The sequence below is a fragment of the Dryobates pubescens genome, chromosome Z, assembly GCF_014839835.1.
Source record: "Dryobates pubescens isolate bDryPub1 chromosome Z, bDryPub1.pri, whole genome shotgun sequence".
NCBI lineage: Eukaryota > Metazoa > Chordata > Aves > Piciformes > Picidae > Dryobates > Dryobates pubescens.
Window position 1 is genome coordinate 64,101,446 of NC_071657.1, and position 27,710 is coordinate 64,129,155.

Below are 27,710 nucleotides of genomic sequence, written 5' to 3' on the forward strand. Positions count from 1 at the left end.
AATCATTCTGGTAGCTCTCTGTTGGACTCTCTCCAGCATATCCTTGTCCCTCTTGAACTGGGGAGCCCCATTCTGGCCACAATATTCCAGGTGAGGTCTTACCAGGGCAGAGTAGAGGGGGAGGAAAGCCTCTCTCACTCTGCTGGACACATTCCCCTTGGTGCATTTCTTGTGTGGCTTAGTGCTTAAATGCTGCAGTCAGAGATGCAAAAAGCTGTACCTGATGCTCCTTGACTTGCTCCAGGTGCCATGCTGAAAGCAGGCCTGCTGGGGTCCTCTAGGGGCTTTCAGTGACAGGTACAAAATGGAGAACGTCCTCATTCTCTTCACAAAGGGTTTAGTTGGTTTTGTGGGAGGATGAGACCCCGGGGGGATGTGCTATGCTCAGGAGTTAGTTTGGATGCCATTGCTGGTCACTGCCGGCTCCCACATCTCAAAACAAAACCACAACCCCCCCCCAGCCCTTCCCCTCCCTTGTCAGTTTTCTGTACTGCACACCCTTGCCATTGATTTTATTGCATTTCATTGTTAACCCTGACAAGGGAATTGTGCTTTTATGGTATATTGAACAGATTGCATTCAACAGCATTCATCCTCCCTCCCATCCTACTTCTGTAGAATTATGTAGGATGATCTTTATCAAGCCCCCTTTCATTTAAAGGAAAATCCAAATGGAGGAATCAGATCAGCTGCTGGCTCTGTGTGCTTTTCTGCTCACTGGAACATCTTCCTATTGTAGCAACATCAGATATAAAGTCTGAGGAACTTGACCCAGCAGATGCGAACTCTTGGGAGTGCAAACGTTCCGCTGCAGGAAATACCTTTGCTGCAGTAGTGCTGTGCTAGCAGTTAGGTTGAGAGTAATGGATAGGCTGCAGTAAGGTAGGATGGAATAATTCCGTAACTCATCATGAGTTCACAGGCTGCAAGAGTGGCCTGTGGATGGGCTGGTTAGCCAAAATGTGTAGCAGAATTATCTCTTTGCAGAGGACTTCTCTCTGGCTGTCGTTGTTGCCTGTTTTCGTAGTTCCCAAGGTTGGAGGTCCTGCTGAAGGGACACTGCAGCAGCAGCATTAAAGTCAGAACTGCTGCCATGTTTCCATTTTAGGTGAACTACTGGTTTCTCTGTCCATTGTCACAAAGTATTTTGCACTCACAAAGCATTTCTTCTTTTCCAAAGGCTACAAGCGGGCTCTTTGGATGGGAAAAGAGTCATTGTCTATTACGAGGGATGACAAGCTCAACTGATGGAGAAATCAACACATCGTTTGTTTTAGGGCGCCCAGTACTGTGCTCTGCATGTTCCCTACCTACCTGTGAAGATACAGGTACACAAAAATGGACTGCCTAGGGAACACAACACTCCTTTTGCTCAGTGATTTCAAACAGAGGAATGGTCATGTGTGAAAACATTAAACCTGCTCAATCTTGTTGTGTTGTAAAGTCAGGCTGCAGTAGAAAAATATAAGCATGAATCAGAGGGTGCTTCAAGGACTCAGGTGTAGGCACATGGCTAATGAAAGAGCTGATTCCCTAATGGTCTGTTCTGCAACACCTTTCCTTCTGGAAAGCATCTGGGGCTTCTCTGTGCCCGCATGCAACCCCTGCTTCCCTGGAACAGGAGGTCTGCTCTTCCTCCCCAGCCACTTCTCCCCACAGGAGCTTCCCCACCATGATCTCATGGAGCTGTAATGGTAATTATCGTTGTCTCATGGTTCAGCAGTGCCTGCTTTGAGATGAACCAACCATATGGCTTTGGATATTTATCTTGGTGAACGGCACGTGTTTTTGTGCCCCTGCTTCTGTGCTACCTGCCGCGTGCACCACGCAGACCAACAGGAGCTGAGTTCTGATTTCGGTGCTTGGATGGCAATAAATGCAAAACTAGAGAAGAGGACTGGAGTGCAATTCAGTTCCTATCAGCACATGCACCAGCCTTTGCACATGTATGGCACCTCTCATTGCAACTAAAAAGAAAGCAAAAACAGTAACAAGAGTTGACAAAGCAGTTTTCTAAACTCCTTTTCATTCTGCTGTGTAAATGGCTCAGGAGATGGACTTCCTTGGAAAACTGGGGTTTTGGTAATCTTGAAGTTTTCAGCTTGAAAAACGAACGACTCTTGTCGTTCCCACAGTGTGCTCCCAGGATCTCTCCTCGCAGTGGCACAAACGCTCAGTAATGGTGAGCAATGCAGTTTCTGGAGCTACCCTCATTTTCTTTCATTCTTAAACAAAACACAAACACAATCTCTGCACTCAGCATCTTGCAGGGCGCTGATTTTTCTGTTTTTTCTGTGGGCTGTTTTGTTTGGTTAGTTTTGTTGTTTCTTTCCTTTCCTCTGGTTTTGCAGGGTCAAGTGCTTTAGAAATTAATGTGTATTAAAACCAGGTCGTGCAGCTCCCCCCACACCCAGTCACGTCCATCTCTCCTTGCTCTTCTTCCTGTGCTGCTATATAATAAACTAAGGTGATTTGGAAAGTTAAGGAAAACCTCAGCCCAGCAGCACAGTTGGCATGCTCTGAAGAATCTGAGGGAGTTTGTCCAATGCAGTTCAGGACATGAAGATCTCCATTTATCTCTTCTGGGTGATGGTTTCTTGGTAGGAAGCTCCTTGCTGAAGCGTGGTGCCCCCTTGCCAGGGGAGCAGCACATAAGCTGATCTCTCTGAACAGGTTAAATAAACAGGACTGTGTTTGGGTTAATTGTCACTGGTTCTGCTGCTCTCCGTTACTGATCTATCTGGGATCCTAGCCAAGAGGCAGATGCGAGAGACAGCATCATCACCTCCCTCCTTGTCCTCATTGTGTCTGGCCTTATCCTTCTTCCTCTCCCCCTACCCCTATTCTTCCCCCCCCCCCCCCCCCCCCCCCCCCTTTTGGCTGAGCAAATAAGCCAGATGGCAGCGAGGGGAACAGACAACAAGTGAGCTATGGCATATGGGCAGCCTGTTTAATTTCAACTCCTGTTGGGAAGTAGCTTGCAGGGAGGTAAGTTACAAAAGCAAAAGAGGAGGAGTATGTGTTGAAGGGGAGGGGCAAGAGGAAGGAGAGACCCTTTTTGGGATGAAGTACCCATCTGAGGACCTCCAGGGATGTAGGGGAGAGGAACACAGTAAATTAGCCATTTGCATGTCGGGTTGTGCAGGAAGTCTTGTCCTGCACATGCCAGGAAAAACGGAGATGTCTGTCCTCAGGCAAGGAGGAGGATGTGTCTCTGATTTCCACCTTGCCCATCACCCTCCAGGCAAGCTTCAGCCAGTCTTAGGAGCTGGGATGTGGAGACATTTGTTCAGCTGAAAAGGTGTAATCACATTGCCCAGGATGGTTTTTACCTGTGCATTGTATTTGTATATACTTAGATAATTTTTATTATGGTTATCAATGCGAGATAGCTCACTGCAGAGTTCTTTGAAGCAAAAGGCATGGATTCTAAAGTTTAGTCACAATAACTAAGTGAAAAGTTGACAAAAATAAAATTAGAGGTATCTTAATGGTAAAGCAATGTTCAGCTATTCCCTCCCTTGTCTCTCTTCTGTGTTTGTTTGTATGTTTGTTTTGATTCAGTATGTTAGCTATCATCTTCTTGCTGTCTATTCACATTGTTCATGCTTTATGGATTTTGCTCACTGAGACCAAAGTGGGTCTTGCCTTGAATGTCTGTCAGTGATTTAGAAAGAAAACTAGAGTTAATTGTTCTAAATTATACATACATATCTCTCTGAGGCTTCCTGGCTTTGTTCTGATGAACTGAGACTTTGGGAGGCTGTGAGGAGAAGGTGTACTTCTCTTATTTTATAAATGTATTGATTTTGGTCCAGAACATCATTGGAATGTAGTTAAAAATGCCTACATGGTTTAAGAACTTGAGAACTTTCATTCCAATTGATACTCACTTTGATTTGGAGATCCCTGTACAGGATTGCATCTCCTTCACTCCAGGTTTGTACAGGAGTAATTCTCCTTTTGGCTAATGTGATCCAATTTTTTCCCTTATTTGCTCCTCTGGGATGGGAACAAGCATGGAATACCAATACTGTCATCACCTGTGGGGACCATTTGGCAGTCTGTGAGTATTATCAGCATCCAGAGCAGTGAAGGGAGATTCTGTCTTGATGTGCCCAGGGATGGAATTCAACTGCGAACTCCATGCTTGTGCTTACCAGAGAGGGAAAACTCTACAAACCAATTAGCTCTGGAAATCTCAAGCCCTTTTGGCAAGATGCAGATGATCCTGGACCGTGGTTGCGCTCTGTGCCTGCACAGATAACTTTTTATACAACAGTAATTCTGCAGAGAAGTTTCTATTCACCAGAGAGTCTGCAGAGAAATGATTATGCACTGCTGGCTTGGTGGAGCAGAATTTTAACTTCCAGCTCAGACATTCCTCTGCTGATTAGTTTTAACATGAAATAGAAACACAACCCTGTGATTTATTGGTGAAATATTTAAGATAGATTGTTAAATTATTCAAATAGCAGAGTTTAAAGCAGGCAAGCAAGCAAAAGAAATAAAATAAAGGCAGCTCATTGAAATAAGAGCTCATTTTCCTGAGTTTGAAAAATGGACTAGGTAGATATCCAAACCAAAACATCCTGTTCCAGTGCAAAAAAAAAAAGGTATCTTAAAAGGAAAGATGTCAACCTTATCATCCTGCCAGCAAACTTAACCTTTGAATCTTTATCGAATCGCTGCATACTCTGTTCCATCTGCAAGACTAGGAGGTGTTGAAGCCTTGTGTCATTTCCTACCACTCATCTACCACAGATCTTGAGCAGTCTTCCAGTGTGGCTGCAACTTTCTTTTTCCTGTGAATGCTGATCGAGGGGCTTTTTGTCCTGCTGTTGAGCAGCAAGGCAAGAACCTCCCTGGTCTTCTTGCCAGCAGTCAGAATATCATCTCACCTGGTCTTGCATGTTGATCTTCCATCTTAACTTGTGCTGGAGAAAAGTCTTGCTGAATCTTCCATGCTTGTCTTTGCCCAGTTGCCCTCTGGCATCTCTATAGCGTTATCTTAGGCAAAAATAGAGATGCCTTTTCAGAAGAGGAGATAAGGATCATGTTCATGGTCTCTAAGAACTCCAGAGTGTGGCAATATAAGTGTAGAACAGCAAAGTAAAGGGTGAGTAAAGCACAACTTTTGTTGTGGAGTCTTATGTGATTTTCCCCAGCTTTCAAGAATGAAAAGTGTTGGAATTGCTGCATCCTAAAGGACATTTATTGTTTGCAGTTTCTCCAAATCTGAGAGAGAGGTTGCTAGCTCCTACAGCCCTGTTTGTTCCGAACATAAAGATCAGTGTGACACTTTTGAAGTAGAGATGACTGGACTTTGACACATCTTCAGCAAAAGCACGTGGGCACGTGCATCAGCATTTGTGGACACCTTTCATAATGCAGCCCTTTCTCTTCACCTGCTGCCACCTCAGCATACAAAGGACTTTTCAGTTCTGACCTCAAGCGAGCATTCCGTCTTGGGCTGTGCAGATGAGAAGAAAGCTTGCAAGGTCTAACTCCTTCAAATGCGTGTCAGCTGGAAGGAGACAAATAGGACAAGCAAACCCAAAGAGTACTTTTGCAAATGATATTTATCTTTGTAATGTCTGCCTGCTCTCAGAGGGCAGCTGATGAAAAGGATTTGCTCAGCCTTTTCTTGGTGTCGGGGGAAGGGTGTCATTTGCGTGCAGTGCTACTAGACAGATGCTGCAGGTGAAACTACCTCAAGCCTACCCAGAGGGAACAAATCCTGGGACCAAAGCACTTCTCAGTTTTGTTTGTTTGTTTTGTTTTGTTTTTTGTGGGTTTGTTGTGCTGTGGGGCCGTGTCCTTTATAGCATGTAGGAGTGGCCAGGGGTTTCTGGAGCTATCAACTCCAACAGCAGCAGCAATTGTGTAATGCTTCAGCCTTTTGTAACAGGTTTTATGTGTGTGTTAGATGTAAGTATGACCAGAGGGGAAGGGGATGTGAAACGTTGGGCTTGTTTGGTTGGTTGGTTGGTTTGTTGTGGCTTTTTTTTTCCCCTGGAAAGAGCCTGTCTGAGCTCCTTTAATGCTTTTCAGGTTCAGGGAAGAGAGTGTGCATATGTGCGAGGGCGTGCACGCGTCTGTGCCCATGCAGGCGCTCAAGTGGGAAAAAAACCCGCTTGTGGTTCACACAGGAGGAATTTCTGATGGAGACAAGAGTGCTAAGCAGAGAGACACATCCTGCTCTCTAGCGAGGGAAGGGCATGCCGGGCGCACACGCACACAGGCTCTCCAGGCGCTCTGCATAATACGTGCAAAGCACTGCCCTTTAATGAACGTAACCTGTGGCGGCTGGGATGCAGCCGGCCAGACCTCGCCATTAATAAACTGGGAACATTCTTCTCCTTTTTAGTCTCTTTCAATGCCAGCCCTGTGGTTTGATCTCCCTTGAATGCTGCTCCCCCTCATTTGGGGCTCCAATTCTGAGAAGATTTGACGCATTGTTTGAGGTCGCAGGATGTCGGATTGATTTCGAAGCTTTTGTATTGACTCCGGGCTCCTGAATGAAGCTGTCATGTGTGTCTGTGGTTGGCTAGCAGGCTGTCCGGCTGCAAGCTGTGCCTTCCTTTGTTGTTTAGGCCTCATTGAGCTGAGGGAAGAGGCTCATTTCAGGGTGATTTACCACCACCCAAACACCAGCTGTCTGTTGTACTGCTGCTTGCCTCCACCTTGGATTCAGTTCTTGTTTCCCTTCTTTTTCCCCCTTCTTGTCTCTTACTCTTAACACTGTAGGCACTTGGGTGCCGGTTCCTCAAGACACGTGGATAGCCCTGACAGAACAGGAGAAAAACTGTAAACAAGGAACACACCATTCATCCCAATTTAATTTATGCACTTATGGGGATCTTTTTTTTGAGGGTTCACTGTTGCAGTTCTTTACACGTTTTCATGGTGAAAAACCGAAATAGAGCCCCAGGGGAAAAGCAAGCAAACAAACAAACAAACCCGCCCCAAACAAACTGCCTGTTCCTCTTGGCTTGGTACTAAGTAGCTCATAGTGAAAACCAATAATTATTTTATTAAAAACTAATTAAGTGTAGTGGCAAGTCAGCAGACTGAGCTGCACAGCCTGCCTGGTGCAGGCTGTCAGGGAAGCTGGCTGCAAGTGTGCTATCCAGTCCTGGAAATGCTGGGGTGTTTGAATAGATGGAAGAGGAGTCAGAAGGATGACATTGCCTCCCTACATGCCTCTCGTTCCTGAGCAGGCAAGATCGCTGTGTTTATGTGGGTATCATGCTGGAGAGCTATTTTGGTGGTGTAAGACAGGAGAGGAAGAAAAGAGAAGAGTGCAAAGTACTGCTGAGCTTAGCTTCATAAAGCTGTTTCAGGAAAGTACTTCTCTAGGTTGCCATCGACCAAGGCTCTGTTATCCCTTCTGCACCTCCTGTCTTCAGTTGTTGGTGGGGGGCATTTAGAGGGTATGGCAAGGCAGAAAACATGGAGAAGACACTAACAGCTGAAAGCCAGAGCCAAATTCAGCCAGTGCGAATTTCTGGGGGGCAAGTAGAGATGGCTTGCAGCAGGTCACAGTATCACCAAGGTTGGAAGAGACCTCAAAGATCATCGAGTCCAACCTGTCACCACAGACCTCATGACTAGACCATGGCACCAAGTGCCACATCCAATCCCCTCTTGAACACCTCCAGGGATGGTGACTCCACCACTTCCCTGGGCAGCACATTCCAATGACGAACGACTCGCTCCGTGAAGAACTTTCTCCTCACCTCAAGTCTAAACCTCCCCTGGTGCAGCTTGAGACTGTGTCCCCTTGTTCTGGGGCTGGTTGCCTGGGAGAAGAGACCAACCCCTTCCTGGCTACAACCACCTTTCAGGTAGTTGTAGAGGGCAATGAGGTCTCCCCTGAGCCTCCTCCTCTCCAGGCTAAGCAACCCCAGCTCCCTCAGCCTCTCCCTCCCAGGGCTGTGCTCAAGGCCTCTCCCCAGCCTTGTTGCCCTTCTCTGGACACGTTCAAGTGTCTCGATGTCCCTCCTAAACTGAGGGGCCCAGAACTGGACACAGGACTTAAGGTGTGGCCTAATCAATGCAGAGTACAGGGGCACAATGACTTCCGTGCTCCTGCTGGCCACACTATTCCTAATGCAGGCCAGGATGCCATTGGCCCTCTTGGCCACCTGCGCACACTGCTGGCTCATGTTTAGGTGGCTGTCGATCAGCACCTCCAGATCCCTCTCTGTTTGGCAGCTCTCAGCCACTCTGACCCCAGCCTGTAGCTCTGCATGGGGTTGCTGTGGCCAAAGTGCAGCACCTGGCACTTGGACTTGGTGAATGCCATCATGGTGGCCTCTGCCCATCTGTCCAGTTGGTTGAGGTCCCTTGCAGGTGAGACTGCTGCCAGGATTTTTGGTGGCTATTGCTCACAACTGAGGAAGGCTGATGGGAACTGAGCAGCTCAGAGCCCTGCTGGACCTGCCATTAGCTGCAAGGTGTATGGCATAGTGCTGCTAAGACAAGCCAACCTCCCCAGCTGATCTTTCCAGCTGCAGACTTGGGTGTGGGAAGGCAGGTGTCTGGTTAATCGCAGCCAACTCCTCTGGAGCACAGAGCCTGGCAGCTCCATGCAGGCCCACAGTGCCATGTGCTTCACATCTGACTCCTTTAAATAGGGCAGGCAGCTCCATGGGGGACTGCTGTACCAGGGTTCAGTGCCGGCCCTAGGGCTGCCCTGGCAGTGATGATGTGTGTGCCCCTGTGCTTCCCCCAGAACTGCTGGTGTGAAGCAAGGTGTTACAAGCCCTCAGTGACTTCTGGGTGACTCATTTTGGTGTTTCTCTACCATGGGCTGTTAAAACTGTCAATTAATCATTTGTCACCTGTGCAGCTGAGATAATTAAGCCTGTTACTAATATTACTGATTTTCTTCTTCTTCTGCAAACTTTGGCCAACTGCTGAAGCCTGTGGTACAGCAAGGAGGGTGAAGCCAGTGAGATTCCCTGTAAGAAGTGGGATAATGGGGCATATGGCCTTCACTCTTAAGTGCTTGCCAAGGAGCCCTCTTACTCTTTGCCTTGGGAAGAAGGATGCCTCATGATGAGTTTGAGCCAGAAAAGGCAAAGCAAGATCCTCCTTGGGAAATCCTTGCACTTAACCTGCTTCTCAACCAGAGCATTGCATTAAAACCAGACAGCACTGCATCATTTAGTCCAAGCTTTCATGACCATCATGCTCCTCCCGGATCCTGTTATTAAAAGGCCAAGAAACATGGAAATTATGATCCATAAATTAAGACCAAACCTCTGTAGTCCCTGGTGAGATGAGGCTCCTCACTTTGCAGTGTTCTCATCTCCATCTGTAAGCATCAGCTCTGCTGGAAGGAGGAAGGGTTGCATTAGGAGGCAGTAGCCAGAGCAGGATAGGCTCACTGAAGAGTTTTCATTTTGTAACAAACTCCTTGGGCTCTAGAAACTGTAAAACAACATAGAGATAAACAAACAAAAACTCCCTGACCCTGAACACTCTGGAGGACTCCATTTAAGAATGAAAGCTGGAGTTGCATATGCATGTTTAATGTAACACAAGGCGTGTGCTGCACAAAAGTGTGCTTTCTTCTAATCTGGTTCCAGACAGAAGCATCCAAACAGAAGCCCCTTTTCCCATCCCCACTGAACTGTTAGGTGTGTGTGAGGAAACCCCTGAATGACAGGGCCTCCATCTGCTCTTGAATGGAGTTGAGACTGGCTGCAAATGTTGTCCATATGTTTTTCCCCCCCTTTTTTCCCCCTAATGTTAGACACCTATCCCCAAACTAAGCATCTGCTCATCATAAACTTTCCTAAAAAAAGGTGGAGGTAGTAGTAAATTCAGGGAATGTGTACTGTAAGAGCTACATCTGCAGTTAGAAAAGGAGATTATTCGTGCAGTGAATTGCTTTCATTTGCTGCCATAGGGAATGCAGGAGCCCCTGCATTCTTGTATTGCCGTGGGGAAAGGAAAAGCATCAAGTGTTGGGCTCCTATCCATGGAATCATAGGACCAGGGAATGGTGTGGGCTAGAAGGGACCTGTACAGATCATCTAGTCCAACTTCCCTGTGATGAGCAGGGTCGTTTTTAACTTGAGTAGGTTGCTCAGAGCCTCATGAATGTTTCCAGGGATGGGATGCTTACTGCTTCTACAGGCAGCCTGTGTCAGTGTTTCATCACCCTCACAGCAAAATTATTCATAGCATCACAGTATCAGTCAGGGTTGGAAGGGACCACAAGGATCATCTAGTTCCACCCCCCCTGCCATGGGCAGGGACACCCCACACTACATCAGCCTGGCCAGAGCCTCATCCAGCCTGGGCTTAAACACCTCCAGGGATGGGGCCTCAACCACCTCCCTGGACAACCCATTCCAGGGCTTCACCAGTCTCATGGGGAAGAACTTCCTCCTCACCTCCAGCCTGAATCTCCCCACCTCCAGCTTCATTCCATTCCCCCTAGTCCTAGCACTACCTGAGATCCTGAGAAGTCCCTCCCCAGCCTTCTTGTAGCCCCCTTCAGATACTGGAAGGCCACAATGAGGTCACCTCAGAGCCTTCTCTTCTCCAGACTGAACAGCCCCAACTCCTTCAGTCTGTCCTCACAGGAGAGGTGCTCCAGCCCTCTGCTCATCCTCATGGCCTTTCTCTGGACACCCTCCAGCACCTCCAGATCCCTCTGGTAATATGGGCTCCAGAACTGGAGGCAGTACTCCAGGTGGGGTCTCAGCAGAGCTGAGCAGAGGGGGAGAATCACCTCCCTTGCCCTGCTGGCCACACTTCTCTTGCTGCAGCCCAGGATCTGATTGGCTTTCTGGGCTGCAAGTGCACACTGAGAGCTCCTGTTGAGCTTCTCCTCCCCCAGCCCCCCCAAGTCTCTCTCCTCAGGGCTGCTTTCCAGCCAGTCCCTGCCCAGCCTGGAGTTGTGCCTGGGATTGCCTCGACCCAGCTGCAGGACCCTGCCCTTGTTCTTGTGGAACCTCCTGAGGTTGGCTTGTGCCCACCTCTCCAGCCTGTCCAGGTCCCTCTGGATGGATCCCTTCCCTCCAGCCTGTCTGCTGCACCACACAGCTTGATGTCATCAGCAAACCTGCTGAGGGTGCACTCAATGCCTTGTATCTAGTTTAACTGTGTCCAGTTCTGGGCCCCTCAGTTTAGGAAAGATGTTGAGATGCTGGAAGGTGTCCAGAGAAGGGCAACAAAGCTGGGGAGGGGTCTGGAACACAGCCCTGTGAGGAGAAGCTGAGGGAGCTGGGGTTGCTTAGCCTGGAGAAGAGGAGGCTCAGGGGAGACCTTCTGGCTCTCTCCAACTGCCTGAAGGAAGGTTGTAGCCAGGTGGGGGTTGGTCTCTTCTCCTAGGCAGCCAGCACCAGAACAAGAGGACACAGTCTCAAGCTGTGCCAGGGGAGGTTCAGGCTGGATGTTAGGAAGTTCTTCCCAGAAAGAGAGATTGGCCATTGGAATGTGCTGCCCAGGGAGGTAAGGGCCAATAGCATCCTGGCCTGCATTAGGAATAATGTGGCCAGCAGGAGCAGGGAGTTCATTGTGCCCCTGGACTCTGCATTGGTTAGGCCACACCTTGAGTCCTGTGTCCAGTTCTGGGCCCCTCAGTTTAGGAAGGACATTGAGACACTTGAACGTGTCCAGAGAAGGGCAACAAGGCTGGGGAGAGGCCTTGAGCACAAGCCCTATGAGGAGAAGCTGAGGGAGCTGGGGTTGCTTAGCCTGGAGAAGAGGAGGCTCAGGGGTGACCTCATTGCCCTCTGCAACTACCTGAAAGGTGGTTGTAGACAGAAAGGGGTTGGTCTCTTCCCTCTAGCAACCAGCACCAGAACAAGAGAATAGAATAGAACAGAATAAACCAGGTTGGAAGAGACCTTCAAGATCATCGTGTCCAACCCATCAACCAATCCAACACCACCTAAACAACTAACCCATGGCACCAAGCACCCCATCAAGTCTCCTCCTGAACACCTCCAATGTTGGTGACTCCACCACCTCCCCAGGCAGCCCATTACAATGGGCAATCACTCTCTCTGTATAGAACTTCTTCCTAACCTCCAGCCTAAACCTCCCCTGGTGCAGCCTGAGACTGTGTCCTCTTGTTCTGGTACTGGCTGCCTGGGAGAAGAGACCAACATCCATCTGTCTACAACCTCCCTTCAGGTAGTTGTAGAGAGTAATATGGTCACCCCTGAGCCTCCTCTTCTCCAGGCTAAGCAACCCCAGCTCCCCCAGTCTCTCCTCACAGGGCTGTGCTCCAAACCCCTCACCAACTTTGTTGCCCTTCTCTGGACACCTTCCAGCAAGTCAACCTCCTTCCTAAACTGAGGGGCCCAGAACTGGACACAGGACTCAAGGTGTGGCCTAACCAGTGTAGTGTACAGGGGCAGAATGACCTCCCTGCTCCTGCTGGCCACACTGTTCCTGATGCAGGCTAGGATGCCATTGGCCCTCTTGGCTGCCTCAAGAACAGTGTGGCCAGCAGTCCCAAGCTGAGGGACAAGTTCAAGCTGTGCCAGGGGAGGTTTAGACTCGAGGTGAGGAGAAAGTTCTCCGTGGAGAGAGTTGTTAGCCATGGGCATGTGCTGCCCAGGGAGGTGGTGGAGTCCCCATCCCTGGAGGTGTTCAGGAGGGGATTGGACGTGGCACTTGGTGCCATGGTCTAGTCATGAGGTCTGTGGTGACAGGTTGGACTCCACGATCCTCAAGGTCTCTTCTAACCTTGGTGATACTGTGATGGTTTAGTTGATCAGATAGTGCTGGGTGATTGGTTGGACTTGATCTGGAAGGTCTTTTCCAACCTGGTTAATTCTGTTGTTCTTCTTCTATTCTATTCTTACACTCTTGTGCTTTGAAAACTTTGAAAACATTGCACTTGTCCTGTTGCCTTGCTAAATATACAGTCCTCATATTTCTCATAGGCCCTCTTTTAGTACTGATAGGCTGCAGCAAGGTCTCCCTAGAGCCTTCTCTTCTCCTAGCTGAACGAACTCTCTTAGCCTATCCTTGTAAGAGAGGTGTTTCAACTCTGATCATTCTTGTGGCCTCCTCTGAACCCACACCAACAAGTCCATATCTTTTTTGTGCTGAGGACCCCAGACCTGGATGCAGGACTGCAGGTAGGGTCTTACCAGTATGGAGGAGAAGGGCAGAATCACCTGCCTTGATATACTTTCCATGCTTCTTTAGATGCAGCCCAGGCTGTTGTTGACCTTCTGGGCTCACAGTCCTAGGCAGGATTTCTCTCAATTCTGTCATTCCCCAGCCTGTACCAATACTGAGTATTGTCCCAAAACAAGTGCAGGATATTGCACGTGGCCTTGCTGAACTGCCTGAGGTGGCCTTTCCAGGTGAGTATAAACAGCAGTTTGCATTTTTCCTCTGTTAAATAAAGGTGGTGATACTTCATCTGGACAGTAGAACATGGTCATGGTTTGTCATGAGCTCATGGTTTGTCATGAGGTGATGGTTTGCATGACATTATATCCTGGAAGCGGGAGAAGGGTCTAAAAATTGGAGTTTTTCCTTGGTTTGTGATGTAAAAAGAGCTGGATTATGGTTTTCATCACAATGTCTTCTCAGCAGATACTGGGAGGAGATGACTGATAGCAAGTCATGTTTCCTAAAGAGATATATCGTGACTCTGTAACCACTGTCAGAGATCCTGGCTGTCTGTGTGCCGTGGGGTGTCTGTGGCGTGTCTTTGGTTGAACAGGCAAGTCTCTCCACGTGCCTCAGATGCCAATCTCTGACATAGAAGTTTGATAAAATCATTACATAATTTTAATTTTAGTTCAATAACTTATTTCTGGGGAATGATTTTTTATTACAGGCTCACTGTGAAGGACTGCAGTAATGGAAAAAGAGCAAAACATCTAGAACAGACAGGAGTCACGGTCAGAGGGTGCCATTGCAAACCTTGGGGTTTGACAGGTTGCAATCAACAGGCCAAACACTGGCCATTTGGTTAGGTATCAGGTGTAGAGGTGTAGGCTCAGCCTTTTCAGTCTCTCTTTCTGGGAGAGGGAGTAAAGACAACATTTGTGCATTACCTGACTTTACTGGGACTGGTGAGGTTCTGGGAGCACCAAGTAATAGATTTCCACACACCTGACAGACATCAGGCTCTTCCAAGGTGACTAGAAGTTTTTCTGCCTGTTTCTAGTTCCTGCTACCCAGGGTCATCTCACTGCTGTGCCCTGACATTGAGTAATGGCTGCAGTTCCCTTCCTCATCATATAGAGTACTTTCGTGTGAGTTCACCTAGTTCACATTCACTGACTCTCCATGGCTGTGCATGGAGATTCTCCTTCTGTTGCCCAGCAGATGCTGAGCATGTTTATTTTGCAGCTGTAGGTAGCAGAAGTATGAAAAAAGGCAATGTCTTGGTGTGTGTGTCTATAAGAAAGCAAATAATTACAAGGCATTTTTGGGCTCTGACTTGGCTGTGTTGCTGTTGGAACTTAAGGATCATTTTGAACAAACACACTTGGGATCACAGTCCCTTTCTGTTCTGGTTATTTACTGAGATGTCTGGGTCCTAAAAGCTCAACAATTGCTTTGGTGAATAACCAAAGTGACTCAAATAATCCCCCCAGAAAAGAACCACATTAACATGTGGGGGCCTTGCTGCTCAGGTCATGCTGAGTCATTCCTATTGGATTATAAAGGAAAAGAAGGTACTCAAGCTCCCAAACTATTGTTAGGCAAAAGGAGGACGTCAGGACCCTGTTTCTTCATAAAATCTCCCTTGACCCCAGTGTGTTCCTGGTGCTGCAGATTCTGCACCAGCAAGTGCTGGGTGAAAGTGAGCTGCTGGATTCCTGGCAATGCCTCACCAGTGTTCTGGTGGGCCAGGTGTCCTGATGAGGGCAAATCACACCTGTGGCCTTTTATTTCACCAAATCTAACATCACCAGAAACAAGAGAGCACTAACTTGGTGAGGGTGAACAGAAATGCTGATGTGTGTGTTTTATCTTGAGTCACTCCAGGTTGGTAGTTGTGCTCCCTGATTATGACATACTTGTTTCTGTTCAAGTATGCATACTGAACACATTGGATTACAATCACCTGTGTCCTTTTCAGCTTGGTTTGCCCATGTTCTGTGTTTTTCCACAAACCTTATTATCTTCCTGCCACTGTCTGCATGACATCCCCAGTGTTGTGACATTGGCCTTTGGGGAGCTTGGGAGCTGCCCCTCTGGAAAGGTATCTCCTGTCAATGCAGAATGAATTCACAGGCTTCCCTAAAGCCTTTTCTTCCACCTCTTGATCTTCAGTTGTTCAGATTGTGCTCATGTTTGTCTTGTCTTATCTTTTATAGGGAAAAGTCATTGGAGATGCAAAACTGCTCATGAGCTGTGGTTGCAGAAAAGGGAAAAATGCTCAAGTAAAAGATTCAGATCAGGTCAGTCAATATGTACCTTAACTGATGGAAGTGAAAGACAATGTGAACTAACACCTGGTGGATTTAAACTGTTCTGTTGCATATCAGGGTCCTTGGCCTGGCTGACATCGACACCGAATTCATGTTGCTGTTTTGTTATTTGTGGAAAAACTCTACAGCAAGATCAGGGATTCATGGCAATAATAGCTGCTAATGCCTTAGCCTGACCTATTCCCAGCTGGCTGATTAACTCCTGAATTCTGTCTCTTCATAAGAATCTGCACCAGGCAGTGTCTGTCTTCAGGAACTGTAATTCCTTGCAGGCTAAATGCAGACAGCCTTTGGTCTCACGCTGTGCCTGCTTCAGCAGGCAGTGTGGCATTTGTTGCATGCATTCATTCTGAGGTTACACCGCCACAATAGTACTTGGTGTTGAGATCCCTTATGACAGACATGTAGAAGAATGTTCACACATTGATGACCAGGATTCAATGGTCATGATTTGGAGTGAATGGCTCCTTCTTCTGAAATTGGTGAGATGGAGGTTGGGTTCAGCAATTGAAAGCGAGTGGACTCTGCTGTGAATGATAGCCAGCTAGCAGCCGTTCCCCCACCGCCTACCATTTGGTGCTTGTTCAGACCAGCCCAGTTTATCTCTCTCAAAAGCTTCAGTTATTATGTCCTTCCAGCTTTGTAGCTAAGCAGAAGTTGGAGTAAAGAGGTCATTCTTCCAAAGATGAAAGACAAATCTGTTTGAGCAGAAACACTTTCAGATACTGGGTCACTTGATGGCAAACCTGAAGAGTGAAGCAGGTGACACCAAATATTAAATAACTTTGCTGTGTAAGGTACCTTGTGAACAACATGTCACCAGGTGTAGGCCTGAAGCAGATCCACAGAGTGTGCACAAGGCTCCAGCAATAATTAACTGATGGAAAAGGATCTGAGTTCTCAGGAAGAAAAATTATTTTAGTTTTCGACAGAAATGTTCATCAAACATAATTAATCTCTGATCCTGGTTTTGTTAGGGTCTGAGAAACTCTGAGGACAGTTCTGTCTGTTATGTGGTGAGCTCTGTTGTGAGGGGCACTGGTCAAACTCCCACATGCTGTGTAGGGATTGAGCCTTTCACTGATGTTGGCTTTCTTACTGTTTCTTTCAAAACAATTCATTCATAGCTCTGCTATCAGTTTGCCATCAAGACAAGGGTTCACACTATTTTTCTTTAGAGAATAGCTTTCCATTCTCTCAAGTATAAGCTTGATTTTCTCATGTTGAAATTCTAACAAAGCAGGAGAACATCAATTAAGAAATAAAACATTTTTACCCATTTTATTCTTCAGTGTTTTGCTGCATTCTTGTACTCTGGTTGAATCACTCTTGATTTACATAAGGGCTAAAACAGTGTCAGCTTGTATGTAGTAGAGATTGAAAATGAAGTGGGAACATCTTGATGGCACTATCTCTGACAAGCCCTGACTGCTGGACCTAAAACTCATTGATGACAATACTTCAGTTATAGAGTAGGTGATAGAAGGGAATGAATAGTACCATTCTGTTTTATGCTGAGACAGGGGTAGATTATTCTTTGCATAAGGTTACTTTTTGAGATCTAATGTTTGATGTCTAGTGATGAGTTGCCCATCTCGACAACACTTCCCTGCTGGGTCAGGGCTTGCTTCAGGGGCTGTGGCGCTCGTTTGTTGTGTTCGCTGCAGGGCTCTGCCAGTATTTCAGGGGACAGGAGGTAGGTGGGGAGGAAGCCAGTACAGGAGGGTGGGTGGCAGTGTGGAACATTTGTGAATGCAAGACCTCTGCTTGGATTATAAAGTATCCCCTGGGCCTTGTAGGTAAACACAGACTTCTCTGGTGACATTGGCTGGGAAAGGCAAACACTTGCTGATGATTGTAGGCTAATCCTTCAGGACACTAATTGCCAGAAGACCAAGGAAGCATTATTTTATGAACAGCTTATTTTGCTTTGTGAAGAGGAGAAACACTGCACTGGGTTTTGGTTTGTTTGCAGAACCTTATCCCCTCCCCTCACACCCTATGTCAGATTTTAAAGATTTACCTTCACTGCTCCTCCTGGGGGCTTTCCCTTTCTTTTGTCAGTTTCCTTGGGTTTGCTTTGTGTTTTCCTGTGATGCCTTTGACTAGTTGAGTCAAAATGCAACTCAATCATAAGTTGTGGATTCTGTACCATTAACTAGTTAAATGTTTGGAACGAACTACATTTTTGTGAAAGGTGGCACTTTGCAAAGATTTTAATTATTTTCATTCTTTCAAGTCAGTGTTGCAACTTCCAAAAAGCCCTAGGCACAGTGCCCCACCAGTTAAAATCCCCAGCTGAAACAAGTCTTAACCCTGTTGCTGAGGATTTCATTTACTGTTACTTCTTCACTATGCTTGTGGAAGAGAAGGCACCTTGATTTCCTTGGCCAGAGGATGCACCCCAAGATGTGCTTCCTCAAGTCTGACATCCAAAGGCAGCTGTGTACATGGTATCTTCTATGATGCAAGGCACTAGTGTGTACAGCCTGTCCCCATCACTCTGGAGGGCAGAAGTCCAAGCGTGCTCACAAAGCATGCTCACATAGGGCTGGGATTTCACCTTCGTGTCGGGTTTGCACCAGGAGGAGAGGCTGGTGGTCTTTGTTGTGTGATCTTCCAGTTCAAATGAAACCCTATGAGATGAGGTGGAAGGCTAGCCAGTGCAATAAAGCTTTGAAGGAAAGGGAATCTGTTTGGTGCATTGAAAAGCTAGAGTCCCACCCTGCGTGGATGGTCCTGGTGAAGCTTGGAGCTGGGGAAGCAGGATGGTTGAGAAGAGTCCCAAAGTAAGGTCACCTCTTGGCAGCAAAACCTTTGTGTCCGCTGCTGCCATTGGCACCATGTCTGTCTGCTTTGTGGGAGCAGAATTAACCTGTGCACCAAGGCCCAGACTGAATTTCATCTATGCTCTTCAGAGTGGTTATTAGTTTCCCAGGAATTTGTCACTCCCCAGCATTTGTTGTACCCTTGCTTATGATTTGAGGCTCACTGCTGCATAGGAATGGCAATCCTGGACTAGGATTTCCTTGTGCTAAGTAGTATATTAACATAAAGCAGGAAAGAGAGGTCTGAAGAAGGGATTTTTTTTTTTGGTGTACTTTCAGAGAAAAGCAAATTGTCATTTAAAATGAGGGAAAATGTGTCCAAACCAAAAGTATGCCAAATGAAGTTGTGCGTAAGGCTGAGAACCAGAGGTAGCAGAGCACTTTGTATTCTCAGCACATGCAGCTCTGCCTTCTCAGAGTTTAGTCTAACATTTTTTTTCCCTCTGCTTCTTACAAAATTCAGGCAGCTCATCAATATTTGACTGCTCTCACCCTTTGATGTTTTTTCTCATTACTTAACTTTTCTGGGTGCTCGTGAGAACTCGTGTGTTACTGAGAAGTCAGAGCCTCCTGTCCTGTGTGTTTGTTTTTGGTTTTAATATGACAAATGTATGCCTCCTCTGGAAATTGTATCCACGCTGCAGAATAATTATTTAATGAACAGTGGATCCAGTTTATGTTGGCAAGGATCAGATTAATCATTACTAATCATGACCCCTCCAACAGTAACCTCATCCCTTTACCTAAGTGCTGCTCTTTATTAAGAACTACTAGCTATTAGTGGATGGCTGGGCCGCAGCTCTCGTTGGGCCAGCACAGGGCTCAGGACTTCTGGTTCAAAACTAAAAATAGATGCACATGGTCCACATTCCAGAAATGAAACAGCTTCCCCTGTGGGCTTCTTTGGCCTCATCCGAGTGTCCTCCTTTCCCCTGAAGTCTCTCAGGTGTTTGCCTCTTTCTAAGGGTTGAATTCAGGGTTGGGGATGAAGTAATGTCTCTGATGCTTTCTTATATGTCCACTTGATTTTCCTTTCTAAACTTGGGTAGATTCCAGTATGACCCAATGCATGTGCAGTCCTTGCAAGGACAAGGTTTTAAGGTCCATTCCAGTGATTGTAGCAGGTTTCTACAGCTGGCAGGACTGCAGATGAGATTAGATTTCTGGGATGCCAGCTGTACCAAGTAGACCCCAAAGCAGCCACCTTTGTTGAGAATGCCTGGATTCTTAGAATAAACCCTGCGCTGTGGAGGTCAGGCGTGCAGCACCGTTAGATTTGTGCACAAAGTTGTGAGGATGCCAACTTCTCTTTCCAGGTCACTGAACTAGGGACTGCAGCCCTGTATAAATTATGTATGTGTATGTATATGTATGTATGTGTGTGCATGTATGTATGTACCTATCTATCTATCTACCTATCTCTCTTTCCACCTATCATCTATTCCATCTGTCTGTATATCTATCTGTAACTCTCTATACTCATGTATCAAAATACGTGTCCTTCCCTTCTGTGTCACCAGAGATCTCTTCAGAGTAGAGAGTAGTGCAGTTCATAATTGCTCTGGCTTTCCAAACAGGGCAGATTTTTCATTTGCTAAAGGAGCTGACACAGTGCTATTAACAAACATGATCATTATTTCAGCAAAGGCACAATTACTTAAGTAGTAGATTGAAACAAATCTCCCCAGTGCCCAATCTACCAGCCCTCCACCTTCCTTTTCCCCTTCCCACCCCCATCCACCTTTATGTCTTTAAAAAATGTTGTAATTGACTGTATGGAAATTCAGGACAAAACCCTTTTGAAGTGAGCAAAGGAAAGGAAAATGTCTTTTTCCTCCATCTAGCTCTTTGATACCTGGAGGGTAGGACTAGAAACCTGGAGCAGACCTGCCACGTTCTGTTGATCTCTGCCAAGGCTGCTGTGGCAGTAGCATTGTTTAATGGTTGAAGGAATTTATTGAAGAATAAAAGTACCAGCAAAGACCAAATTATCTGGTAAACTGCTGTCAAATTGTACATGATCAGGGCTGCTGGTAATTTCCCATCTTAAAAGACAGGGTGGGAGTTTGGTGGGGAGGGAAGGAGGGTAAAAAGTGTATAAATAAACCCATCTCTTTAAATAGCTAACTGGCCTGGCCTGAACTGTGTCAGAGCTAAGTTCTTTTGGCAGCTGGTGTTGTAATATCTGTTGAGGGTGTAGCAGGGAGCTGAGATGAGATTTTGGAGAATCTGCCTTAGCTTCACTGGCTCTCCCTTGCATCCTTCTGCTAGTCAGCAAGAAATCCACTGAAGCATGAAACAAAGGAGTGCAAAGGCTTGTGCACTCTACATCCTTAACCATTAATGTTTCTCTCCAATAAGAGAAATCAGAGTAATAAAAATAAATTAAATCATTAGATCATTTGGAAATACATGAGTGGAAGAAAGCAGGAGGATAGAATTAGTGGAGTGAAGGTATGCTGCCCACCCTCTCCTGCTCTGAGTTTATGGCAGTTTCAATCTTCTTGAAAAATCATTGGGTTCTACACAGGTTATAAGAAAAATAAAACAAGAAACAAAATACAAAGAGCATGTTAAATGTCTGAGGTGCCTAGGCAGTAAAGCACCCTTAAAAATACTTTCTTTGTTGAATAAAACAGGAGAGGTGATCATATGAGTAACATGGGACAATAGGAAACTCTCCTAGTTTATCCAGTCCTTTGAGATTTCAGGAAGCACCAATGCTAAACACATCACTTCTAGCACTGGTGCCTGTTAGAAGCAGGCATTGTAGCTCTGTCATTACACTCATCTCACCAATTACTCTTTTCCTGTCCAAAATACTCATCTGCATCTTGTCCCTGCTGCCAGTTCAGAGTTGTTTCCTCCCTGTGTGATGTGTGTTGTTCTCAGCAGCAGGGACCACCTTTGCCTTTCCATTCAAATGCCACAATTTTCTTGCTGCTTGGTGAACCAAAATGCTGTAGAAAAATTACTCTCAGAAAACTTGTTTTAGAAACTCTCTTTTCCTCAATGGGATTTGATTTGGGACAAGAATTTTTGAGTAGCAGACTCAACCAACTGCCTCTGGTCTGGCCCTTCCAGTTTCATACAGTAGTTGTGCTTTGATCATTGCTGAATCGAGTGCGAAACATCTGTGTTCCTGTGGCTGGGAAAGCTGTCTGCTTTCATTCGTTTGTTTTGTGTTGTGAAATGGAAGTTGTCTCCATTCTCTGGATTTATGTAAGTTTTGGAGGCTTAATGTTGTGAAAGAAACTTCCTAAATATAATTCTTTGAACAAAAGAGGTTGAAGTTCTGGGTATCCTTTGCAAGTTCAGCTGTAGCAGGTTCATGTTGTGGTAGCCTGCACCTCCCTTCGTACAATGCCTCTGCTAAAGGGACATTTCTGATGACCTTTTATAATCACCTATTTCCTTTTCTCACTCATTTCATGAACAGTCTTGCATGTACTTCAAGAGTTTCCCACCTTGTGATCTCCTCTTGCAGTTCATATTAATTTCAAAATGGGTTTGGTTTCCTGTGCAATATAGCATGGTGTACACTGAAGTTCAATAGAGCCTTTCCTTTCTGCAGGAAGTTGGGGGGGGACCAAAACTGTTTTCTTTCAGGAAAGGCTTCAGAAAGGTCAGGCAGCAAATTGTTGTTGGTTTTGTATTGGTTTGTGGTTTTGTATTTTCTTTCTTTTCCTTTTTTTTCTTTCAATGTTGTAAATGTGTGCTTCAACACAGTGCCCTGTCCCTGTTGGAGAGGTGGAATTCTGATCTTTTCTAGCCAGTGATGATTCCATTGCACTTTCTCTCCTGAGTTGGAGCATGTGAGTCCTGGCAATGATGTGTTGTCCAGATTCTCATTCAGGATGTGTATTCTGCCCACTTGACTTGACCCTGCACGTTGTTCTCCATTTCCAGCCCTTAATTGCTGGGTACTAGCACCTTGCATTGATGGGTCCTTTGTTCCACCTTGAAGGCAGGTTCATTTCAGTGGTAGATGAAGGGAAGCTTTACAATTCTGAAAAGCAATTTGAGAGCCCTGTGAATGAAAAGTGCTTCACACATGAAAAAATTAGTGTTATCAATTGTCATCATCAGCCTCAAATCCTGAATTTGAAAGAGTCATTTATACTCCTCAAAGGCAAACAGGCAGCAGCATGATAAAAGAGAACTAAAGCAGCTGAGGAAAGTGCTGCCTCATGTCATTTCAGGCTCTACAATCCTAGTGAGCATTAATACCTATTTTGTTGTTTTCACTGATCTCTCTAAAAGGCCAGAGAGTGAAAGAGTTGAAAGAGAATCTGCTGCTCCAGACAGTCCCATTCCTTCCAAGTTAGCAGCTTACCTGCTGTGATGAGACTGAATGAGGACAGGGACAACACACAGATGAATGAAGAGAAGGCGTAGGTGCAGATTTGGACTTGTCCATTTGGTTATGACATAGTAAGGACCATCTTTCACCATTGCTCTCTGGCATTCGGGTTACATTTGCTGCCTCTCCCTCTCTGTCTTGTTCCCATTTCCCCTTAGCAGATGCCAGCGTGTGAAGACACCATGGCAGGGTCAGTATCAGTCATCCACCTTTTAGATGACAGATGCCACATGAATTCATATCCCATCTACTCTGAGGTTCATTCTAACCAAATGGCCTGTTCAGAGGTGCTGAGAGCTGAGAGCAAGAAAAGTGCAAAGACTTTGTGCAGGGTGGCAGTTGGAGAGAAGGACCTGCTTGCTGGTTGGAGTGTTGTGTTTGCAACTTTGTGGAGCACTTCACACCTCTCTTGGCATGGATGAAAAATGCTACCCAAGCAGAACAGTGGCAATTTGCACCCTCCTTTTGCTCCCATTGTACTAGAGTCAACATCACATGAGATGAAATTCAGGTCCTAAATCTCAGCAGGTCAGCTGCCTGTAATTGTACCCAGTATGGTTGTTCTACATTCAGGAAATGTTCAGTCATTGCACTGGTTATTAATGGAAAATGTGTTCAGCTGAAGCTTAGAGTGGCTCAAGTGGCAACTCTTGCCGAGGTTCACATGGAAGCCTGTTCTGCTGTTGGATTGGCCTTACTGGTAGGAAAATTTTTGCATTGCTCCATCTCAACAGCCTTTTGTTCTCTGTATCTCTTACAACTCTTTGTTATACCTCACTTCATGAGTTCCTTTTTTATTCATAGTGTCATAGTATCAGTCAGGGTTGGAAGGGACCACAAGGATCATCTAGTTCCACCCCCCCTGCCATGGGCAGGGACACCCCACACTACATCAGCCTGGCCAGAGCCTCATCCAGCCTGGGCTTAAACACCTCCAGGGACGGGGCCTCAACCACCTCTCTGGACAGCCCATTCCAGGGCTTCACCACTCTCATGGGGAAGAACTTCTTCCTCACCTCCAGCCTGAATCTCCCCACCTCCAGCTTCATTCCATTCCCCCTAGTCCTATCACTACCTGAGATCCTGAGAAGTCCCTACCCAGCCTTCTTGTAGCCCCCTTCAGATCCTGGAAGGCCACAATGAGGTCACCTGGGAGCCTTCTCTTCTCCAGACTGAGCAGCCCCCATTCGTAAGAGTCTGATTGGTGAGAGATGGTAGCAGTCTAAGGTGTGTGTGTGCCTTGGATTTAAAGTTTCCTCATATAGGTAAAAATCAGTTTTTAAAACATTACTTCCAATGAAACCACTCAGGAGGCTCTGTAAAATGAAACTGAGTCTTTGCAGAAGAAAGAAAAATCCTTTGTGCAGGAGAGCAGTCATTCAAGCTAGAGTTTGAAGTCTTTATAGTAGGTGGAAGAAGAAGGTGTTCAGTGTATACAGAGTGAGCTCACCCTTCAGAGATGCTGCTTCAGTCCCTCAGTCTGCTGCAGGTTTCCTCCATGATCAGACATGTGATTTAATTCCCACTATACCTCAGCTCTTTGTAAAGCAGTGGTAGCAGCACAGATATCCTTCATGTTAAAGACTAGGGAGTATTTGGATATTAGCATGGTGCAGGCCTTGCCAGAGCTAGAATAACATTGGCTTGAAGTACAGTGTGGCTCCTAGCATCCTGACAGAGGAATGTTACATCTTGAAAAGAACCAGACAAAAGTCTGATCTGAAGTAGGAAAAAAGTAGAAGAAAAAGCTGTGTGATTTGCTGCAGGACTATTTTCCCTCTGCAACTGGTTACAGCCTGGAGAATATATTCACACAGCTGGGTTATAAACCCCCAAAACCAGACAATATAACCTTAACTAACACAGCATTACTAAGGCACTACTGTAATGGGATCATTCTGCTATGGCTCATGGGCACATTTTAAGTGTCATCAATTCAGTCTACAACTGGAGGCTGTTAACTGCAAAACCATTTTAGCAACTGCATCTTACATGCAGGAATGATCAAATATTAATGGCTTTTCTTTTGTTGAGAAAAAATGCAGTAAGGAAAATGAAAAGCCACAGGAAACCTCACTGTACTTTCTCAGGTAGTGATGCTTGTCTTCGGAGGGCAGCAGGATCAGCCTGGCAGCTTAGTATTGGCCTTCAGGAAATAGGCTTTCATTTTCTACAAACTTAGCCAAGTTGTTTCACTTTAGTTTTGCCTCTTAGTCTTACCTCTTCAAGGGTTTGAGTTATTCAGGAGAGTAGTTACTTCACTCTGTTGTTGGAATGGGTTGGTCACATTGGGACTGAGCAAACAGAGAAAAGCTATGAGGGATAAGGCCTTGTGTTTTTGTCTCACAGAATAGAATAGAATAGAATAGAATAGAATAGAATAGAATAGAATAGAATAGAATAGACCAGGTTGGAAGAGACCTTCAAGATCATCACATCCAACCCATCAACCAATCCAACCCACCTAAACAACTAACCCATGGCACCAAGTACTCCATCAAGTCTCCTCCTGAAAACCTCCAATGACAGCGACTCCACCACCTCCCCCAGCAGCCCATTCCAATGGGCAATCACTCTCTGTATAGAACTTCTTCCTAACATCCAGCCTAAACCTCCCCTGGCGCAGCCGGAGACTGTGTCCTCTTGTTCTGGTACTGGCTGCGTGGGAGAAGAGAACCATCATCCGTCTGCAACCTCCCTTCAGGTAGTTGTAGACAGCAATAAGGTCGCCCCTGAGTCTCCTCTTCTCCAGGCTAAGCAACCGCAGCTGCCTCAGTCTCTCCTCACAGGGCTGTGCTCCAAACCCCTCACCAACTTCATTGCCCTTCTCTGGACTTGTTCCAGCAAGTCAACCTCTTTCCTGAACTGAGGGGCCCAGAACTGGACACAGTACTCGAGGTGCGGCCTAACCAGTGCAGTGTACAGGGGCAGAATGACCTCCCTGCTCCTGCTGGCCACACTGTTCCTGATGCAGGCCAGGATGCCATTGGCCCTCTTGGCTGCCTGGGCACACTGCAGGCTCATGTTCAAAGATACTCATCATGACTATTTTGGTAGTTGATGTCAAGCCTTTTAAAAGCACCTGGAATGATTTGCAAGTGAGTGGGAGGTATGATTATCTGACACAAAAGCTGGAATCAGAAAAAATGATAAAATTAATTTTCACAACCCTGTGTCCTTCTCAGTGTACCCTGGGCTGCCTGGCCCTTTACCTTGTCACATTATAGGCATGGGAAAACATGTGAGGGTGACTTGGTGTGAAAGTTTCCATCTAGATATAGATAATTGTGTTGTCTAGAGATGCTATGGGCCAAGACACCAAGTGTCCTGAGGCTGGCAAGGAGATTCTAAGCACTTACCATGAGCTCTGTGTTCCACAGTGCTGCAGGGTCACTGCTGCTGTAGGCTTTTTGCAGGGCACTCCTGAGGTTTGACGTCAGGTGTCTGACTGACTGACCTCCTTCCACTGACTGTGTTGGGAATGGAGGCTCTGAGTTGAACCACTGCTACCTTCATAAGGAAGTTAACTGAAGTATGTTTCTCATCATCTTCCTTAGAAATCAGTGGTTGCACTTAGAAAACAAGGGAATGATTTCTGATGAATAGCAGCCTGCAGAAGCTTTCATATTCTCTTTTTATCATCGTCAAATTATGCCAAAGTGGCTAAAAGGTGAAGAAACACTTAAGCTTCATTTTCAAGACCCTGCTAGAATGAAGACAGGGCATTTCAAAATCAATACTGAAGCTTGTATTCCATGGGAGAGTCATTATAAGCTGCTTTACTTCTCATCTCTAATTCCCCATATTCATAACTTAAGCCCTGTCATTTGGATTTATCTTCTGTGGCCTGCAGTGACACTGGGAAAAGTCCTTGTTTTTAATTCTCTGGCAAAAAAAACCAATGCTGCAGGGTAGGATCATATCCCTACGGAATTTTAGGGCTTAAATGTTTCATGTTGGGCATCAGATTTTTCTCTCTTGTTCCCCTTCTATTTGTCCCCCTCCTCCCTCATCCGGTGCTACACATCAATCCTCCTCTTTCCTAGAGGCCAGGATACGAACAGTGTAATCCCGGAGAGAAAGGACACTGCTCCAGCCAACCCTGAACATGACTCTTGCTCTGTTCTTGGCGATGCCATCGCTAAATCTAACGTTAGGCTTTTGCTGGTGGGAGGGTTTCAGCTAGACTGAAGAAAGCAGTAGGGGTGGTCATCTCAGAACTCACCTGCTATGTCTTTGGGTGTTCTGTTGTGTTTCCATCCACTTTTATTTTAAGTGGCTTTCTGAACTTCTTGATTTGTTTTATCTTTGCACTTGCAGCATCATAAATACAGTTTCCTCACCAGCAATACTTCTAATTATGGCTTGAAAAAGAACTTTAGACTTGACCCAACCAAGCCAACCAACCTATTCATGACACTTAAAGGACTGATGTTGAACTAACTAAGGACTTTAAAATAAGGAAGGCTTCCCACAGAGGCTGCTTTATGGATGCTGTACCAGCAGCTCACATGGTATTTCATTAGGTGGCATTCAGAAGAGTTTTTTTTTGATGGGTTGGTTTTGGTTTTGTTGTTTGTTTGTTTATTTGTCTGAAGACAGGAATGTGCTTAGATGAAGTGGTTCTACTCACCTCCAGATAAATCCCAAAACATTCCATTTGGGAGAAGCTGATGAACAAGTGGTTAGCTTCTGGCAAGTCCAGGCAGTGAGAGCCTGTTCCAGCAGCACCAGCCCCTACTCCTGTGTTTATTGAGCTGGACAGGAGATCGTGGCTCCAGAGGAGGACCACAACGGGCATCAGATGGCTGGATGGCTGGAGCACCTCCTCTGTGGAGACAGGCCGAGAGAGAAGGGGCTGTTAAGCCTGGAGAGGAGAAGGCTCTGCGGAGACCTAGTAGAGGCCTTCCAGTACCTGAAAGGGGCTTACAAGAAAGCCAGGAAGGGATTTTTTGCAAGTGACAGGACAAGGGGGAATGGCTTTACACTTGAGGAGGGTAGTAGTATCATAGTAGTAGTATCATAGTAGTATCAGTCAGGGTTGGAAGGGACCACAAGGATCATCTAGTTCCAACCCCCCTG

The 27,710-nt window shown here is 46.2% G+C and overlaps 1 protein-coding gene across 4 annotated transcripts in view; it reads left to right on the forward strand.

The window, feature by feature from the left end:
• The window catches only part of SETBP1 (SET binding protein 1), a 310,605-nt gene that overhangs the window by 42,262 nt on the left and 240,633 nt on the right, over positions 1 to 27,710 (forward strand). For 2 of the 4 annotated variants that reach the window (XM_054178144.1, XM_054178145.1), the window contains exon 3: positions 15,324 to 15,407. The exons of the other annotated variants lie outside the window; for them this stretch is intronic. In XM_054178144.1, coding sequence (XP_054034119.1) covers positions 15,324 to 15,407 — 84 coding nt within the window. The remainder of the gene's footprint in view (positions 1 to 15,323; positions 15,408 to 27,710) is intronic. 4 annotated transcript variants of the gene reach the window in all.